A 20,984-nucleotide genomic window follows, 5' to 3' on the forward strand; every position below is an offset into this window, starting at 1 on the left:
CTGACACGGGCTAGAACTCACAGACTGAGCCAAAGTCGGACACTTAACCGACTGAGCCACCCAAGCACCCCTAAAATATTTTAAGGATTGACATTTCTATAATATCTACATTATAGTCAGAGTCAACACTAGCAATTTTACTGCATATCTTATATAACATTGAAATGAAGGCTATTTAAGTCATGTTTATTAATGTAAGCAATATTCAAGAGAGAAGTAACTCAAGAGTGTCTCAGACTTTTCTAACAAGGCATCTTGTTAGAGGACTACTGGGCTTCACAAAAAAGAAAAAAAAAGTACACCTACCATTGTAAAGCTCCAAGGTATGTGTGTATATTTTCTGTGTGGTCACAGCAGCCAACAGACAACCATACCATACTTTCCAACATGTGTATGAGAAAATGCAGACATTTTCAGTGTTTTCTATGGGATTATTTCTTAATTGCATTTCCAGATGGATGTTCAAGACTGGTGTAGCAGAATCCTGGAATGCTAAGACTTCTCCATTTTCTCTCACTGTCTTTCCCAAGATATCAAGCAATATACTGATGCAAGACCCAAAGGAAATTTCTGAAGAGACTACTCGGATAACAAGATATTACGGCACACAACTGAAGCTAGGAAATTGTTTATTTGTGGAGGTGACATCAGTTTCTGGACTTACCAGACTCTGTCTGAGAAAAAGCAAGTTCAGTGTGTACCACAGAGACACCTGTCACTGTCTTCTCAGATTAGATGGGAGGACTTTAGGAGGATTGAAGCTATTGCTCAATTTGACTTAAAAAAAAAAAGTCATATTGTTTTCCAAGTACCTTAGCTTAATGGAAAAGAGAGAGCATCAGAACCTCTATCCCTAACTCAAAAATCCAAAGAGATGCTTCTCTTATCATGTTATACATATAAAGATAAATTGCTAATTCTTAAATACATCATTCAAAAAACAATTTCACCAGAGAAGAAGATTAACACTAAGTGAGCAATCATTTTGCCAAGCACTGTGTTATATCTACTCATTCTCACATTTAATTCCCACAATAACAATGTAAGATCGATACCACTGTCTCCACCTTGCAGTTCAGAAAAGTGAGGTTTCGAGAGAGTAAATAATATCAATCACGAAACTGGTAGGTGTAGAGCTGAGATCCAAATTCAGGCCAACCCAATGCCAATACCCGTGCTCCAGCCATCGTGAGTCCCATTAGGAAGTTGTTACAACGTACTGGTTAACATGTTCCCTGCCTGATTATAAAAGCATATTGTCATTCCAGTGCACTTAAGACCATATTGCAGCTTAGCTTTGGATCATCTATAGGTCAAACGACGATCTCCGAAGCATAAGAACGTGGTTAAATTTTAAGACAAATATGGTGCTGACTCACACCATCCTTCAGGATAAAGAAGGAGGTCAGGCATTATCTCCTTTCCAAATAGAAGGAAACCGAGGCCTAAAGAAAAGTAGTGATTTTTCATTCATTCTTAGAAGTGGACATAGAATTGAGCCTCTTTTCTTTGGACTGGCTGTGCTACATCAGCTGTGCCCAAATACTGCCTCTACTAGGCATAGAGAATTTAGAAACCAAGTTCCAGGAAAGGAATCCGCATAAAATAGAATCAACCTACCCATTGCCCCCGGGCTGAGGCTGAAGGCCCACAAATGAACATTATAAAGAGATGTTCATTTTAACACCTACCTTACCCCAAAGTCTCTTGCCCAACATTTTGCATTAATAGAGACATCAAGAGAAATGTTTGTCACTGCTATTCTTGCACAGGGCTTTTTTTGGCTTCTGTGAAAATAGAAGCCACACGAATTACATGCTCAAACATGTCCACATTCTTGGCAAAGCAACAGAAAAATCTAGGGGGTCAAACTGGTGATAGAGTATCTACCAAATAGATACTTTATAGCTCCATTTTATAAACAACACAAGAATGTGTAATGGATATCAGAAAGTCCGAACAGGTTTTGCAAGGTTCTATAACCACACTATGGCAACCTTGCAAACCAGAACAAAAAACCTCTACCTATCAAAGTAATTTAAACAGTCCGTAGGTTTCACAAAAGGTGCAAGGGAAAGAAGGCTACCTAGACTCAGAATCCGAGATCTAGTCAGAAATAGAAAATTCATTTAGACCAAAATTTGACCTCAGGTTTCTCATCTCTAAAGTGGAGACATAATAGCTCACACAATCCTGGCAAGGCTCAGATGAGATTATTTGCGGGGAAGCATCACTGGCCTAGCGATGCTCGACATGCATGGCGGGATTTAAATCTGAGGCTCTGCAGAGAGCAGGGCCGGCAATAATCACCTGGCATCATTTAGTTTTCATTTGGCAAGTTTTGAAGGCTCCTGGAGAGATAATCAAGAGTCAGTTTATCCTCAAGCAAATAGTGACAACCACAAGGCACTTCATATGCCTCTGTAACCTAACTTTTATTCTACCGTAGAGGACTATGATGGTCGGTAAAATTCCAAGAGCCATTACCATGTGATGAAAGCACATGACACTGACTGTGAAGTCGGCCTGCTCTGCAGAATGGATTGTGCCTTTTGTACATAAAGCATTTTCATTGCTTTCAACACAGAGACTTCCTGCTGCGGAATGGCTTAAATTTATATGCCTAGGCTAAGCATGGAGAGAAGAATCTGCTTTAAGAGTGATTTCCTGTGTGAGCTTTCCCCTCTCCAGTCTCACTGTCTTGTATTTTCGTCATTCATGCACTGGAGACAGAATAATGGTAGCAGGCAACAGCCCCAGACAGAGGTGACCCTAACCAAATGGATTGAAAACTGGCAAATGTTTGTAACAAACTCAGTCATACCCTTTACCCAACAAACAAGCACTTACTTAAATGATTTTAGGTATAAAGCTAAGAATGTTCCCTCCATTCATGAAGGCTTAAATAATACCTTATTTTAAGGGTTGGGATGGGGCGGGGGGGGGGGGGGGAATCAAAACCCAGGAGCCAGAAAGCAGCCTCTCACCTGATTAACTTCATCAATGAACATGAAATAGTCTCATTGGACTAAGATAATTAAATAGACTTAATTTCTAATACATGTCAAATGGAATTAAAACCATAAAATCCAAATGGATGTTGCAAGGCTTTAACAGAAAAACTGTCTGGAGAATTGCCAAGGGTGCTATGAATCCTGTGAAGAATGATCCGTGAGCCAAGGCAAGATCATTAATGTTCCCAAAGGGAGAAAAAAAAATTTTGTCAATACAAAAAAGGAGAATTAATGATCCGTAGTTTGATGGAGGAACCAGAACCTGAATATGCTTTTACCATTTTATTTCCAAAACATGTTTATTCATTTTTATCTAACTCCCATGATAATAAAATAGCTGTGAGGTGACAGTAAAATAAAGTAGAAAAAAAAACAACTAGGACTTGGGGGGAAAAAAATCTAGTTATTATCTTACAATCCCAACCATCCCACCAGCAGCACAAACACAGCCCTCCTGTGAGGACAGAATGGAAGCAAGGGGTGTGTGTGGTGGAAAACGCCAGACAGAAACAGAGAGCTGGGTTGTTCGCCCTGGTGAAAAGAAGTGATGTTGGGGGATATGGTTAGATATCAGGAACCAGGAGAGCTGGGTTAAAGACCCTGCATGGGGCGGGGGGGGGGGGGGGGGGGGGGGGGAGGGGGGGGGGGGGGGGCGCTCGCAGAAGGAGGAGACAAGATGGCTGATACCTGCCAGGAAATTTTAGAGACAGTAGAGACAATCTTCAGGAATCTCTGTATAACTGATAGTGTTCTGTGGAGTGGGCTCTCTGCCGGAGCACCGTGGCAATGCCCAGGACTGTGGCAGAGGTAAGAATGAGGACTCCTCACACCTAGTCACACCTGAGTCGTGCTGGCTTGCTTTTTCAGAGAGCACTCCAGTACTGGAGGACCAGCTCTTCCTTTCTGACGTGGCTACTTCCGGGTTTTTAACTCAGGGCCCTGGGACTGAGATAAGAACCAGAGCCAACAGAAAAGACTTTCGGTTGGGTTTGCATGAGGGCTCTTCCCACCTCTGTCGAGGGCTGTGCAGGACCAGGGCTCCCAAACGCAAATGACTTCAGGATGCCAGTCACACCCGCGAATGGGAAAAGCTGCTGGGTGTTAAGAGAAGGGGGAACAGCACACCTGGGGGGAAATGGGGGTGGCAGACCCCTCCTAAAGGCGTTCAAAATCAATACGTAGAGAAAAACAAGTAAGAGATGAAGCAAATGTCTACGTGCAGGATTCAAGACCCCTATTAGGTTTGTCTAGATGTAACTGCAAAGTGAGGCACTCAAGAGAACATTTGACCCAAGGCCAGTATCCAAATATTTCAGGCAGACAGCCATCTTTGCTTGGCATCACCATATGTCATCTAAAGAAAATTGAAGTGTTACAAATTAACTCCCTTCAAATAATTCTGGTGTATTAAAATGGGATCCCTTTGATAGATCATCCATAAACTATGCACACGAAATATTTTTCCCATGGATCAAACCAGACAGTTTTCAGAATGTTTAACTTAAAACAATTATATTTTATTAAAAGTTGTCAGGGGCACCTGGGTGGCTCAGTCTGTTAAGCGTCTGACTTCGGCTCAGGTCATGATCTCACAGTTCCTGAGTTCGAGCCCTGCATCAGACTCTGTGCTGACAGCTCAGAACCTGGAGCCTGCTTCAGGTTCTGTGTCTCCCTCTCTCTCTGTCCCTCCCCTGCTTGCACTCTGTCTCTCTCTGTGTCACAAGAATGAATAAATGTTAAAGAAAAAATCTTTTAAAAAGGTTGTCAGAAGAGTGGAGAAGGGTTGGGGTGGAGGAGACAAAGGAAGATTATTCTGAAGTCTTCCCCACTCCCCTGCCCCGTAACAAGTAACATCTGCACAGTTTACCACTAAATCACCAATTCGAAATGGGTCATCACTGCAACGGCACAGGGACATCCTGAGCAAAGGAGAGTAGGTACAAGCCCTGTTCCCAGGCTCCAGAACTCCTTAAGCTCTTTAGAAGCTTGCTTTCACTGATATTTCACTTAGACTTTGGAGCTCTAGAAATGCAAGCCTTCGTGACTTGAAAGCTCCCTGCTCTGTCTCCAAGTCAGTCTTTTCTCAATTACGCGATTTGTCCATTCACTATAATTTGTGAAACTAAGGAGGAAAAAAGAAAGACTCTGGAAATATCCTTACCTGTAGCTGCTGGTCTAATTCTGGAAAGACCAGAGGAATGGAGTCTTCAGGAGGTGTATCATCTAAAACATGAAAATAAAATGATTCTTCACTACAGAGCTCTTTCTCTCACGGGCGATGTTCTGCTCTTACCGTCTTTAGACTCGTGTGATGTATATTTTCATCACTTCCGGTGAGGACAGATAGAGGACAGAAGACAATTTTGCTCACCTTTGGTACAAACAGAAGCACAGAGAGCATAGTTGGCCTGACCAACATTTTGCAAACAAATATCAGAATCCTCAAATGTTCAGTCTGGTAGCTCTACAATTAAGAAGTATTGTTTGTCCTTCAGTAGTCTCATGTTGGCCAAAGCCAGATTACATGGTATGCCGGAAAGTGCTTTAACAAGGTGCTAATGAGGCGACCAAGACAACCTCAATGGGACAGAAGAACGTGTTAGTGAAAAATAGAAGTTCTTCTGTGAGGTGGCAAGCTTTGATGCCTTTACTACAAGCCATCACCACCAGGCAGTTAACCAGAGCCTCGTTCTGGGTTACAGTTGATAACAGGCGGCAACCCAGTCAGAGCGTTTCTTCTCAACACACCAGGTGGTGGTCCCCATCTAAGGCCCAGATCACTGCCTGGATGTGGGAGAGCGTGAGCGAAGAGAGCCATGGCCGCTCTGTCCTCAGCTGCCTTAAACTGACTGTCTGACAATAGGCAGATGTTGCCGGATCAAAAGATGGTCTCAGAAGCATCAGAGGAAACCTGAGAGGAGTTTGGCCTAAAATAATCAAATCAGCCCCAAATCTGCTGACCCTGCCGTGCCACCTGAGGACAGTCCCTTGTCAGCAGGACCTCATGTCTCCAGGCAGACTCTGGCTCTGTGGGGCCATTCATTTCCCATCCCCTCCATGTTGACAACACCTATCCCAGGGCAGCTGACTATGAGAATAAAATGAAACATAGACTAAGAATAGTTTAAAAACCAGGGCACCTGGGTGGCTCAGTCAGTTAAGTGTCCGACTTCAGCTCAGATCATGATTTCACAGTTTGTGAGTTGGAGCCCCGCATCGGGCTCTGTGCTGACAGCTCAGAGCCTGGAGCCTGCTTCGGATTCTGTCTCTCTCTCTCTCTCTCTCTCTCTCTCTCTCTCTCTGCCCCTCCCCCTCTTGTGCTCTGCCTCTCTCTCTCTCAAAAATAAACATTAAAAAGAATAGTTTAAAAGCCAAATCTGTTTTAAATTATAACAAAGAAAGGAAATATCATGGCTTTTATAATCTCACTACCATAACCAAATTTGTTTATAAAAATGTGACGTTCTATTTGTTATTTTGGTTTTTTTTTTTCCAATGTTTCTTTTGGCGGGGGGAAGGGCAGAGAGGGAGGGAGAGAGAGAATCCCAAGAAGGCTCTGAGCTATCAGCACAGAGCCCGACGCGGGGCTTGAACTCATGAACTGTGAGATCATGACCTGAGCTGATATCAAGAGTCAGACGCTTAACCGACTGAGCCACCCAGGCGTCCCAAAATGTGATGTTCTGTTTGAACAAGAGCAAGTGATATGGGCCATACCCAATGCAGAAACAAGTCTTCTCTCCCTACTCTCCGATAACATAGTCCAGAGCAAAATGAAGCTCCTGGCTTCCAGGCATTACAGTTCTTTGAAGGCATCAAAGAGAATTACCAGAAAGATAATTCAAACAAGGATAGTATTTGCCTCTGCCAAACACCTCAAGGGTCACAGCAGTTAACAGCCTCTGGTATATTTTAGTCAAGTGTAGTATAATAATACTCCCATTTAACACTATTCAGCTTCCCAGAGGAAGTAGAAATGGAGAAATGCTCCCAAGACCCTTGCTGCAGCCTAGAGGATTGAATCAAGAGGACACCCCAATCCTCAGGCCCTTTTGAGTACTCTCTTCCTACTCAGAATGACTTCTGACAAATACTGTGGCTTTTTAAATACACCCCTTCATCTGAAAAGCATTGGACAAAAGACAGAAATATTCACTTGTTGCTATGGATCCTTTACAGGTAGCCTTCATTATAAAACCTATAGTTTCTAAAACTGATTTCGGTCTAAGGTTCACTTAAATTTACTTCAATAAAACATCAATAACCCAGACCCAGACATCTTGATTATGTCAGTGCATTGAGTTCAAGGCCAGAGCAATTTGGCACAGGTCAATGGGAACATATTATACTTTGGCATCGAATAATCATAGATGAACAGGCACTCATTAGAAGGAGAAACCACTTCTATAAAGTGCCAGAATAGACAGTGCCTTCTAGAATTCCAAAAGACAGCCAGGAATGGAGCTCAAGGCTTCTTGGGATTTAATCCACCTTCCTCCATGTGAAGTCACACTCCTTCCTGCTCAATCATAAAAAAGAAGAAAGCTATTCAATTGCTTTACTATGGTCAAGTAAATAGCAAATACTGGTCTGACCCAGAATTTATAAAGTGTATTATAGAAATCTATGTCATTATCTATAGTTAAACCATGGCGCTTCTATGTAACCATGCTGATAATTTTGCAGATAACGTTTCAGACTGGATTTCTTGAGTTTGAAAACAAAGTCTAATTAATTGACATAGAAACATGTAATGGACGTCGTAACGACGAGCAGAATAAAAATAACACTTTTGTTAAACAACGGGTTCAAGTTGGATTAATTCAAGCAGGAAATGGCAACGGAAATAAGAAAACCAAAGACAGATGTAAGGAGACAACCAAGTCTGAAAGTCGGTCCTGTATTCCACTGCCTGATGCCATCTGGTTTAGCTAGCACCCTTGCAGCCAGAAATTTCAGGGCTTGTGAAGCTGCTTGCATAGCTGCCCTGAGTTGATGTGTGGTGTGTTTACTTTCAAACAGTGGCTGCCTTCTTTGACTGGTTTTAAAAATAGGCAAATATTCTAAAAGCAGAATGATGAATCACAGGATTGGGCCAAAAGGAAAGAAGGAAAATGACTCAGGCAGACTAGTAGCACAGCTGTTCCACAAACATTTGGCCAAATCGTTGTAAAACATTTTGACAGTGATATTGGATCGGAGTTCCTGAGAGCAGTTAAGTTTGTTTTGACGATTCCAGAAGAACAAAGTAGACGGTGAAGTAGGTATGCAAGAGACCCTCTCTCTGGCAAGTTTGGCTTGTGTTTTTGTTTTTTCTTTTTTTTTTTTAAAGGAAAGCAGTTTACTAGCCATGCTTATAATGTGACAAAATCAAAATGCAAGTATACTTGCATTAAAATACATTTGTTTACCAAATAGTGATTGAATGCTTGTTATGGGTGGGGCAGCAACTAAGGCTGTATGCTAAATTGGCAAATCATTTTATCATAATCTTTAATGTGTTATTATTTAAAAAAATAACTCATTTTCAAAATGCCACAGTGGGCTTAATGGACGAAGTAAAATGTATCCTAAGGAATTTTGAAAGAATAAAATATAAGGGAAGGAATCTAAAGGGATTTTTTTTTTTGATAAGCAGATGTTCACTGCCTGTTTTGCAAACACAATGAGACTAAGTCAATGGAACTTAAGATAGAACTTTCTTACTGGTATTCCAACCATTATGACATGCCATAGTACATTTTATTATGGGCTCGCCTCAGCATCTATCGAACAGCTGTTGAGTTGCCTTTGAGGTTATTCTGTTTCAGATTTCCTTAAGTTGTCCGCTCTGTGTTTCTCCATGAATAAGATACATGGGACCAAGTGGGACTGTAAGTCCAAATCCTCACTGTTATTTAGCAATGAGAGGCCATGGGGTCAGAGTTTTTGGAGAATGGGGCTAAGCTATCATGTGCTCCAGGACTCGGTGTAGAGCAAAGGATAAGGGCCCCAACAAAAGAAAGGAGTCTCCTAAGATTAAGGGGTGACTCACAGCCTGGGGCTCTTCTCTATACTACTCTGCTTTTCTTCACTTTCTGGTCCATGGGCTCCCAGACTTTTGTACTTCATGCAACAGTGAAATGTTCCTCAAAACATTTGGAATCGCGCCTTAGAGTGTCCACATTTTTATTCAGCAAGTGAAAATGAGTCAAAATAACTACCTATCATTAGCTTCTCTTTATGACAGAGAGAACATGTTAGTCCCCAAATCTGAAGACAAAAATGATCGTAGAAGAGTGTCGATTATATTGGATAAATTTAGCTTTAGAGACAAAAGCAAACACACACCAAAACACTTCATGCCATGTCCTTATTTCTTTTGTTTTACAACAGAGAAGTGAAAACTTCGTCAAACCAGACCAGGTTTACAAAGCAGCATTTGAGAACCACTGTTCCAGGCAAAATCTTGACTGCTCTTTGGAATCAGTTACCTCCCCCCCCCCCGCCCCCGACTGTGCTCTCCATCCTGGGCATAATTGGAGGCAGATCTTTGGTAGGAAGAATCTAGATTTCCACACAGAGGAGCTCTCAGGACAGAGATAAGCCACCCTCAGAGGACACTTCCAAGCCCCACTCTGCTCCCCAACCAGAAACCCAAGAGTCAGCCTTGTCCAGAATCCATTCCATCTGACTGCATTCTCTGCAGTCAGAGCTGGCTCCGTGGGCATGTGTCTGTGCAGACACACAGAGCCCTTCCCTCTGGTGGACCCTGCTCCTGGTTTAATGTTCTATCCATAATACTTGAAATTCTTAATCATTTTTTAATAAGTAGCCCTACACTTTTTGCACTATGTCTCTGCAAATTGTGTAGCTATCCTGCCCGTGAGTGTCCTAGAGATCATCCTTTAGGAACAAATGCACACTTAAGAGGCAAATGAGTTTGGGCAATGGGTACATGTGCCAAGGCTCATGCAAAAATTTTCCTGGAACCATTTGCCTGGGAAGGCTCCTAACCACTAAAGGCAAAGAGGGTCAATACAAGCCTCTGTAGGGCTCAAGTCAGCCACCTTTTGACATGAACAATCCACATAATCTCTTTGAGACGTAGTTTCTTCTCTGCAAAATGGGCATGATATTCCCTGCCTCAAAAACTTGTTATTAGTAAAGGAATGCACATGTCAATTCATTTAGCCTGAAGCCCGACACCTAGGAAATAATCAGTAATGATAATAAATGCTTAATAAAACTGGGTTCACTTTCTCCGTTCCTTTCACCATAAACCCAACCAAAGGGGTAATGGGGGACAAGGCACCTGTATGTGAATATGTGCATATGTGTATGATGGTGGGCATTGAAGGTTTTGTTCCTCATCTGAATAATACAGACAGTAGGCAGAGTGAGAATCATTGCTTCTGATTACTTAGTTATCCCCACGCCAGTTAAGAGAGATTTCCCTGGTGCAGCCACAACCTCATGTCTCATGGGTTTTCCTTCTTCATTTAACTCAGAATTTAAGAAATGTTTCTCTTTTACTTCCCCATCAAAGCAAACACTTTCTATATGAAATATCAGTAAAAAAAATTAGGCATGAAGGTTCTTTAAGTACTTTCATTTTAAATCTAAATCGAGATTCATATTTTATTTTTAGAAATAAGTGATATAAGGCTGCCAACTCGCATTACTAATGTATCAAAAAACTTTTTTTTAAAAAAGCCTGTATACCTTGGTTCTTGTTAGAGAACCACATTATTTTGAGACATCTCAAAAGCTTTTTAGAAACTCTGCTTCCTGCTTGTTAAACATTAGAGATGTGAGGGGAGCCTGGGTGGCTCAGTCGGTTAAGCGTCCGACTTCGGCTCAGGTCATGATCTCACGGTCCGTGAGTTCGAGCCCCACATTGGGCTCTGTGCTGACAGCTCAGAGCCTGGAGCCTGTTTCAGATTCTGTGTCTCCCTCTCTCTTTGAAACTTCCCCTATTCATGCTCTGTCTCTCTCTGTCTCAAAAATGAATACACATTAAAAAAAAAACATTAGATATGTGAAAATTTAATACACATTAGATTTTTCAGGACCCATAAAATTAAAAGTACAGATATGGATATGGATGCAGGCAGTGATTTGGTATGATATCTAGCAGATTGCCAATGCTTTATAATTAATAGTAATCGCCATATCGCCTCAACCAGTACCTGTAATAATGAAGCAAACAAGATCACACATCAAATAGCCTGAATGATATTTCCCCACACAGAGAGATCTGATTCAGCTTAAAGACAGGTTTTATGTTTCTTAGAAACATTCATCTAGTCACTATTATTGTAGCTCTTATCAATTTATTCTTTTATAAGAATATTTTTACTTATTTAGCTTATAAGAAACATTTGCTTCAAAAAGAATATGTTGGAAGTATATTCACACCACCAAATAAAACTTAACTCAACTTTTCTTCTTTCCCACTCTATGAAAGCAAATCAGAACTAACCTTTCTCCATCATTGCCTATGACTACTGAGGAAGTTCTTTGCTTTCAGAAACAATCATGCTTGTCTCTCATTACATGGACCCTGCCTCCAAATGGGTAATAAAGGAAAAACAGCCCCAAGGGCCTGTCTTTGAATCCCTTCCTACTGTTTATTAACTGCTTGATTTGAGGCAAGTTACTTAGCCTCCCTTTGCCAATCAATGGTCCACATCTGTAAAACGGGTCGAATAGCATCTCCCCACAGAGTTGTTGCCAGTCTAAATTGATGAGATGATACAAGCAGAAGCATCTACGTACTCAAAAAACACTGACTTCCCTTCTGGCCTTTGTGGCCTCAAGGGACAGATACCAACCAGTAAATCCAACTGTATCTCAAAGAACCTTCATCGGATATCAGAATAACAAACTCAAAGTGATTACAGATACCGTATTGTTGACTTTATAGTATTTGATGATTAAGTTTCTCCCGTGGTTCTCAGCTCTGTGCTTTGTAAAAGATGTAAATACAGGAGACCCCCACCGCCACCAACCTATGAGGGATTTTCAACTGCTCGTTGTCGCGGCATGTGGAGGCAGCTTTGGAGGTCGGGTCAGAGTCGGGAACGGTGACTTGAAAGAGCTCAAAAAGTCTCTCCCAGCCACCATTTCCCCAAAGGCCGTCCTCACCTCATTGGCTGGCAAAACTCCAGGGGGATTCCATGCCCTTATTTCTTTTGTTTCACATCAGACAAGTGAAAACTTCATCAAAGCCAGACCAGGTCTGCAAAGCGGCATTTGAGAACCACTGTTCCAGGCAGCATCTTGACTGGACTTTGGAATCAATTACCTCCCCCTCCCACTGTGCTGTCCATGCTGGGCATAACTGGAGGCAAATCCTTGACTTCCTACCGACTCCCCTGTGGAGATGCCAAAACAACGACAACAACGACAACAAGAACAACAGCAACACCGTGAGAGAGATTGTTTTTAAAAAGTTAACCTCAATATTCATTTAATGCTTAGTGTGAATGAGGTTTTCCCGAGTCTTTGCATTGAACAAGGACTGAGAGCAGGGAGCAAAGAGAATACCGGAAACATTAGGGCCCGGAGGAGGGAGAGGGAAATACTACCCAAAGGTATCACAGATAGAAAAAGTTGAAGGAAAGCAACAATGACAACAGACACTTCCCTGCCTCACAATTTCGCTGAGAACCAATTGTGCACGTGCACACTAGACAGTCACACGGTTAAATTAGATGCATGGGAGCTATTTCAGCAACTCCATACAAACACCCTGATATGCGAGAATAGTGTTACTTAAAAGAGACACCAACAGGATGGGCCTTGTGCTTTTTCAACTAAATGTCATCTGATTAATTTATATCCAGATAGGAAAAATTCTGATACCTTGAAAGAATTATTTAGTTTTTATTTTTTTTAATGTTTTTTTTTTTTTTTTTTTGAGAGAGGGAGAGAGACAAGGAGACAGACTATGAGCGGGAGAAGGAGAGAGAGAGAGGGAGTCACAGAATCTGAAGCAGGTTCCAGGCTCTGTTGTTGTCAGCACAGAGCCTGACGTGCGGCTCAAACTCACAGACCGCTGGAACCCATGACCTCAGCCAAAGTCGGATGCTTTAACCAACTGAGCCACCCAGGTGCCTCGCTTGAAAGAATTTTTTAAAAACAAAATGTTGAAAGCTACCATCTTGGGCTGATACTAGTCTCCTTGACGCTTTCTAAATAAAAAATAACAACAACAACAACAACAACAACAACAACAACAACAAAAAAAGAACCTCAAAGTCAAGGTCTAAATCCATGCTTGAGTGTACCAGATTTCATAGCTTGACTGAAATAAAGAAAACTCTCAAGTAATGAGCATGAAATCCTCATGTCAGTCCAACTCTAAATTCTCTCCAATTGGAGAAGGGCCAGTGACTCTCTAATAACCCAAGAGATGGGATTCATGTTTCTCTTCTGCATATTTTCTATTGGGAAAACTAACTCCATGAATGTCCCAATTTAGAAAGTTAACTCTTTGGAATTCCCAGTTTGGAAGTAATGTCAATCAGATCATTAGTTTATTAAAGACACTCACTGATGCCTCCAAGATTATGTTTAGCTAAGTGTTAATCAACAAAGGGTTCTGATGATAAGCTAGAAGAGGTGATTGTATTTTAAAGGGCTTTTGTACCCCTAAAAACTTGCTTCCTTTATTTAAGTTCCTGGAGGTCCAGGGTCTATTTGGATTGTTGTGCTTCATTCTGCTATCAATAAACAATGATAAACTCCCCATCCACCAGGGCCAGTCTTTCACCAAGTCCTTTTTTTTTTTTTTAAAGCAATTGTAGAATTTCTTGGAATTAAGCTTTACCAGTATCCCGTCCTTTAGCAATTTCTTGCTACATAGCATAAGACTGGTTTAAGCAAGATCATGCACACTTTGTTAGAGATAGAAAAATTTACATTTATAACCCTTTCTTTCTTTCCAATCAAGTACTGGATGCAACTTATCCAAAAGGAGATGGATTAATAAATTGCTTCTAGCCCACCAAGGGCAATGGGGTATTGTTTAAAGGATATCAGTGTCAAAGAGACCTTGGTTTGAGTCCCGGCTCCACCATTTTCTTTTTTTTTTTTTTTTTAATTTTCTAATTTTATTTAAATCCAGGTTAATTAACATAAAGTGTAATAATGATTTCAGGAGTAGAATTTAGTGATTCATCACTTACATATAACACCCAGTGCTCATCCCAGCAAGTGCCTTCTTTAATGTCCATCACCCATTTAGCCCATTCCCCACCCAACACCCCTCCAGCAGCCCTCAGGTTGTTCTCTGTATCTAAGAGTCTTTTATGGTTTGCCTCCCTCTCTCACCAAGTCCTTTCAACTCTTTCTTCATAGTGTTCTCTGAATTCACTCATCTCATTCTGTTATCTGATCCAGGTACCCAGTCTCTGTACCATTATAAAAAGCTTCATCCATTTTTTCATCTCTACATATTCCAGACTATGCCACCAATGGAACATTTACCATTTTTATCCTATCACTCCCTTGCTCAAGAACTTTTGACACTTGATTGTTTCTGATCAAATGCAAACTGTGTTGTTGAACTTTCAGGATTATATTGTTAACTTTAATCTATGGCTATGTAAATAGATATTCAATGTAAGGCTCAAAGCAGGGTTCATTTAAATGGTATGCTACTCTCCCTCCATTCAGACTTCTGCTCCAGTTGATGAGAATTTTACTATTCCTTGAATATATCATGCTCTTCCTGACTCTTAGGTTTTGCTCAGCTTTTCTGTTTGGCAGGAAAAAGAAGAATTGTTAAAAGTTGTGTCGCCCCCATTTTTTTATACCTGGTACCCAGAAATGCTACACTGCTTTTCAATACCCTACCCATCTTCAAGACCTGGCAGACTATCACATCTCCCAAGAAGCTGTTCTCATCTGCTCTTGGTGACACAGATTTTTCCCCAAATCTCTTTGCCTTATGAAACCCACAGGAAGGATCATGCAACACTCCTCTTTTGCACATCTCACCCACCTTTGGAAGGTGGCTGGAAGCACAGAAACTAAGTTCAGCTCATTGATAAAAGGAGAGGCAGGGATACCCACAATCCACCAATTGGATAACTAGTCCCTAAATAATCTCAGGTCATTTATGCTATAAACCCTACCTTGATATTAAGTAGATGTGGGAGGTATCGGTGGGACATAAAATTGCTTAAGTGGTTTATATTTTCCTTAATACTCCAGAATCAATTATCATAGATACAAGGACCAGTTGAGTACATAATTTGCATCAAGCACTATGCTAAATGTTTTACCTATATAGTGTTATTTAATTCTTACAATAAATGTGTGAATTGTCACTATATACCCCTGTGGGAAACTGAAGTTCAGCAAAATTGAGTGACTTCACCAAGATCAAAGAAATAGTGATAGAGACGGGTCTAGAAACCACATCTTCTTGACTCCAAAGCCTATGCCCTTAACCTCTACACCAAGACATCTCAGAAAAATGTGCACAATATACAAAAACTTGCAAGAAGTTTAATATAACTTAATATAACTGTATTAGGCACCCAAGAATGAACAAATGCATTAACAGGCAAGGATGTCTCTTTTCTCATGGACTCTGCATACCCGTCAGCAATAAATCCATGAATATGGAGATGCTTCCCAAAATTCCACCTTAGCTCCCCCATTTACAAGGGAAGTCTAGGATGTTTTCCTTTATTTCCCCCTAAATGTGTGGTCTAGAATGCACTGGAATTCAAAAGGCATGCACAGTGTGTGTGACGGCAAGTGTTACTCACTGTGACACTCCACATGCTCCTTCTTCAAGAATTCAGAGGGAGTGTCTCCAAATATCTGCAAAGCATCTTTCTGTACACTCACAAGTTCATGTGCATGCAAAAATACAGATTCCTGGGCCTCCATCTGTACCCACTGCATAAATGCGAATATACAGGACTAGGGCCTGGGAACATGTATTTTTGACGAGGGCTCTCAGATGATTATTTTGAGAAAAGCTGAGAAACACAGAAACCCATTCCTGCCCTGGATTCTCTAGTTGGATGCCTTTTTAGGGACACAAGGACACATAGATCATAAGGGAAAAGAAATTTTAATTTTAGCAATTTCTTTATAAATCTTCCTAAGCATCTTTTTGTGGCACTACTGGAAACAAATGACAACCCCTTTTTGAAGCTACCGTCTCAAAAAAAAAAACAACCATGAATTTCAAAAGTGGGCATTCCTGGGACATTTGAAAGACTGGAACAGATCAATCTAAATTGACTGATACAAAACATGCAAGAGCTCCCAGTCAGGGGCCAATAAAGGGTGGTGGCAAATTAATGACAAGCTGTATGTCTCGTACTTCAAGGAAGAGTCTATTCACGCGGCCCAAATATCAAGATCCACCTCTGCATGGCTCTTTTCTGTGGATAAACTAAATTCTGTTAAAATAAAGACGAGGAAATGGTACATTTATTTGTCTCGTCCAAAATTATGATACAATAATATTGCTTGGAATAAACAAGTTTATACGCTAAAACTGTCTTTGTAAGGCTGTTGACTATAATAAGACTTGTTCTGGGACACAGTCACAGGGAAGAAAATTATACTTCTTTCTCCCTGGATTTGGGGGCTTACACGTACCTGTCTTGAGAGCTAGCCACTCAAGCATGAACTATTCCTCAAAATCTTGCACTTATGAAATGCATAAAAGCAGGAGGGACTTTTCTTTTTCTTTTCAGAGAAGTGATATAAAATAGAGTTCAGATTCATAAGTCTAGAGACCTGAGTTTAAATCAGAACTCTGTTACCTACTAACAGTGTGGTCTCTGGGCCTCAAGTTCTCTTTCTGTAAATTGGCAATACTAATGCCTACATTGCATGGTTATTTTTTTTAAGATTTATTTATTTATTTGAGGAACAAATAAATAAATCTCTATACCAAAAGTGGGGCTCGAACTCATAACCCCCAGATCGAGAGTCTTGTGCTCTACTGATTCAGCCAGCCAGCCACCCCTATGTTGCATGGTTATTTTATAATTTTTTTAATGTTTTTATTTATTTTTGAAGGAGAGAGAGAGAGACAGAGCATCAGCAGGGGAGGAGCAGAGAGAGGGAGACACAGAATTCAAAGCAGGCCCCAGGCTCTAAGCTGCCAGCACAGACCCCGATCCAGGGCTCAAACTCACAAACTGTGAGATCATGACCCAAGCCGAAGTCGGACGCTCAACCGACTGAGCCACCCAAGCGCCCCTGTTGCATGGTTATTTTAAAGATTCGAAATAATACATGTGAATGCCTAATACAAAAGAGGAATGCAATTAATGTTAACTATCATTTCTTTGTTGGGATAGAGTGGTTTGCCTATTGGGAGAATTTCCCTTTACCCCTGCGCTTGAAGGCAACCCCTGAGTGGAGATATAGGACAACAGCAGACCGTGGGAAGAGGGTCGAAAGAACAGATGATGAAGAGTCAAGGCTTCACTTCTCCTTACTCTGGAACATATCCTCCACGGGGGGCTGCACAGTCCAGGAAAATGGAGCCACATGTCCTACCACCGTAATTACTTGATATAATAACTGGCTGTGTAATGTCAGACTTCAGAGAGCCCAGATCCTTACTTTGCATTATTTTAGGGATAAACTTGGTCCTTTCCAATTATTACGTTTTAAAATATTATTCCTACAGTGGCACTGTAGGAAGAAGAATAGATGATTGATTGATTGATTGATTGATTGATTAACAGGATCAGCCCTCAAAAGACTCAAGGTATAAATGCTAATGTTGTTTGAGCACATGATTACGTGATTTTAACAGATGACAAACTGAGAGAGAAGGCTTACGCCAGTGAAAGAGATCCAAGCATTCCCTTCCTCACGTCTGTGACCTCACACCACCTGAGGTCTCCATCATAGGTGGTGTAATTCAGTATGTGTGTTAAGAGGCCACTGAGGGGAGCCATGACAAAGGGCTCTACGTATGGCAGCCTCACCTCAGACCTTACTGTTCCGAGAGGGTCTGTCTCACCTGTCCCATTCATCCCTCTGGCTGAAATCTGTTGATTCAGCCGGAAGTGTGGGAGCACCAGTGGGAAACCAGCATTTGGAACTTGGGCTCCAGGAAATGCTGCTGGAACCAGGACAGTGATATTTTTATATTACCTAACCAACTGCCAGCACTTCTATAAATGTTTCCTCACACAGTTTCAACAATGACATACGTTGGAATCGTTAGAAGTGGTTATAGCTCCATGTATTTGATAATAAAAGAAAGTGGGGAAAGCAAAAAGGAAGAAGGAATGTGCTAAAACAACCAGAGGATTGGAAATGGGGGAAGCATCACCAGAGGCATTTCTGGAGGCCACACTCGAACAAGACATGATGAAAAATCACACGCCCCATCGTTAGGTCATGCCAGGCATGCATGTTTAAACACCCTTTGTGGAACAGGAAAAGATGATGGTTAAGAGGTGACCCTTTCCCTGGGGGCAGAGCGTACCTGAGGCATTATCAAGGCTGAAGGCGATGCGTACTGGCTTATCTGCAGGTACCCTGGCTGTGCTGATCATGTGGGCACCTGAGCCTTGGCCTTCCCCTGGGTCTTCCAGCTGTAAGGACAAAAGAGAGCCATTGTCATTTACCCAAGTCGTCCTTCAAATATTCAGAGGACCTTGGAAAGTTAGTAAGCATTACTGTCTTATTTTGAAGATACTCCTAGTCCCTAGCTTTCCTCCCCTGCATGGAAAGTATTCACCTGTCCCATGTAAAATTCTTTTTCTGGCTTATAGAAGAATTGTTTTGGAAATACACACCTAGAATAAAATGTACAAGATAGAGCAAAATCTCCACCCACCTCACTGTTTTAGTACCCCTTCACACTGACCGGTCCAACCCTAGCCCTTCAAGGTCTGATATAATGTTTTATTTTGATTGAGGGGGATGAAGAAGTCCTAAGAGGGCATCAGACAGCCTCATATTAGATTAGCTTTTCATACTCAAATGCCTAAATTGGACCTGAATTATTGAGTGGTAAAGAATGAGTATCACGGAACCATTTCAAGAACACCAAGACTATTTTTAAATATCTTACAGTTATATTATGAACATTACGGGCTTTGAATATCTAATTAACTACATGTAAACACATGAAACACTTCTCAGATTGTACATCTTAACAACGTATGATACAAGCAAAAGACAGAACTTAAAAACATTCTATTGATGTACGTGTTAAATTATCATTTAATTGATAAAGATAGAATGAATGGGAAAACATCCTACAGATGAGTTAGGATGGGCAAAAATACATGAATATTTCCTTGTTATAATAATAGAACTTAGCACAAATACATTTTAACCAAGATATTTGATAATTTTTGTTCAATGGGACTAAGGAAAAGATATTGTTATACATATATCTTCATTATTTGAATACATATGTGCAACTTTTCTATTTTTAATCATGCTTCCCTAAACTCTCTGCTTTCCTTGTCATGTAAGCAGTACATGAGTACTGAGTGATATTTTAAGGAAAAAACTGAGTGATATTTTAAGGAAAACGTCTCTAAAAATGGCAAAATATAAATCATCTCTTCTGCCATCCTGAGCGAGCTTCTGGGAAATGTTTACCAGGACATTTTCTCATAGCAAGGTTTCTGACTCTTTCCCATAACTTTTCTATACCTAAAAATAGTGTCTAGGACAGTGAATTTTGTTTTTACGCTTATTTATAGAGCAGACACGAATGCATATGTATATTTATATACGCACACACGTATATTTAGACATACATACATATGGAATCATCCTACCCCGTATATGGAAAGAGAACAAGCTTATATTAAACACCTAGTACAGCTTTGGAGAAAAACCCACAGCTGTTTATCACCCAGTTAGAATGATATCTGGCCCATTCATTTAAAACTACAAATAGCAGTGAACCATAAAGCACTCCGAGTCATGTCGTCTTAAGTTAGAAAAGAGTAATAACGTGAAACATTCAACGTAAGAAAAGGGTAATATGAAATTGCTGTTACTTGACTCAGGATTTGTTTTATCTTAGCTCTGACATACATTTCTGTGTAGTCTCCTCTGCTTAGAATCAACCATCTTGTTAGCCACCTGTTCCTAGGGAATAGAACAGACTGTCTCAAATTTGACAAAACAAACAATAAAAAGCCCCTTAAAGTTGCAGCTAAAAGAAAAAGCCTTATTGTTATGCACTATACCATCACCAACCCATCTTATCCTAACATCTAGGGATGAAAAGCCCTCCTCTTTTGGCTACATTTCCCAACGCTTTCCTGCACCAAGAAACCGAGCACAAAAGGTGAAAATTTGCCTCCAGGTTTCTCGCGCCGGGCAATGAAATTGATAAACACAGCTCATTAGAGCCCCTCCCCTCCACACAAGCAAGAACATCTGTCTGCCTCAGGAAGGATGACAACAGCCAAGTGGGGTAGATTTTGAGTTCCCCACGGTGTCGGCCAGGAGAGCCCCTAAAGCAACTTGCCTTTTCATCACACCGCCTGGGGAAATGGACCACTGATTCCTCCTCTCGGCTGTACCAGAGCTTTGGTTCAGTGGCCGGTGCCCCGAGCATTTAGTTCGCTTTTCACACCTGTTGCCTTACCTCACTTAGTTGAGTGTCTGCACTTGTGTAATCCAGGGCCAGCCGCTGCCTTGGCCAGTCGTTGCCTTTGTGGAGTGAAGACCTAGTAAGAGGGCAGGCTGCACCTGCTGCATAGCAACCACTGACAATCTGAGGAGCAGTGACAGCTGTCAGGGCAGCTCACTGCTACCTGCTCTCCCCCAGACCCCCGCGTCCCACGGGCCTCCTGTTCCGCTTCCCTCCACAACCCCTCTCTCCTTTCCTTGCCTCTCCAACAGCCAGGATGTTGTCATGCTTCTAGAAAAAGCAAGTGCAAAAGAAAACCCTCCTCCTGTCAGAGGCATTGATAAACAGCAAGTTGTGGAGAGTCCAAATGTTTTAATTCATTA

General features: G+C 41.3%; 1 protein-coding gene across 1 annotated transcript in view; it reads right to left on the reverse strand.

Moving 5' to 3' along the window:
• Positions 1 to 20,775, reverse strand: part of MAP3K7CL (MAP3K7 C-terminal like) — a 38,055-nt gene extending 17,280 nt beyond the window's left edge. Inside the window, exons 1-4 of the mRNA XM_007075045.3 lie at positions 20,617 to 20,775; positions 20,058 to 20,111; positions 18,484 to 18,592; positions 5,176 to 5,237 (exon numbers count right to left, since the gene is read on the reverse strand). Of these exons, the coding sequence (XP_007075107.1) occupies positions 5,176 to 5,237; positions 18,484 to 18,592; positions 20,058 to 20,093 (207 nt within the window). The 5' untranslated portion in view covers positions 20,094 to 20,111; positions 20,617 to 20,775. The remainder of the gene's footprint in view (positions 1 to 5,175; positions 5,238 to 18,483; positions 18,593 to 20,057; positions 20,112 to 20,616) is intronic.
• Between the last annotated feature and the right edge of the window lie 209 nt (positions 20,776 to 20,984).

This window comes from Panthera tigris, chromosome C2, assembly GCF_018350195.1.
Source record: "Panthera tigris isolate Pti1 chromosome C2, P.tigris_Pti1_mat1.1, whole genome shotgun sequence".
NCBI lineage: Eukaryota > Metazoa > Chordata > Mammalia > Carnivora > Felidae > Panthera > Panthera tigris.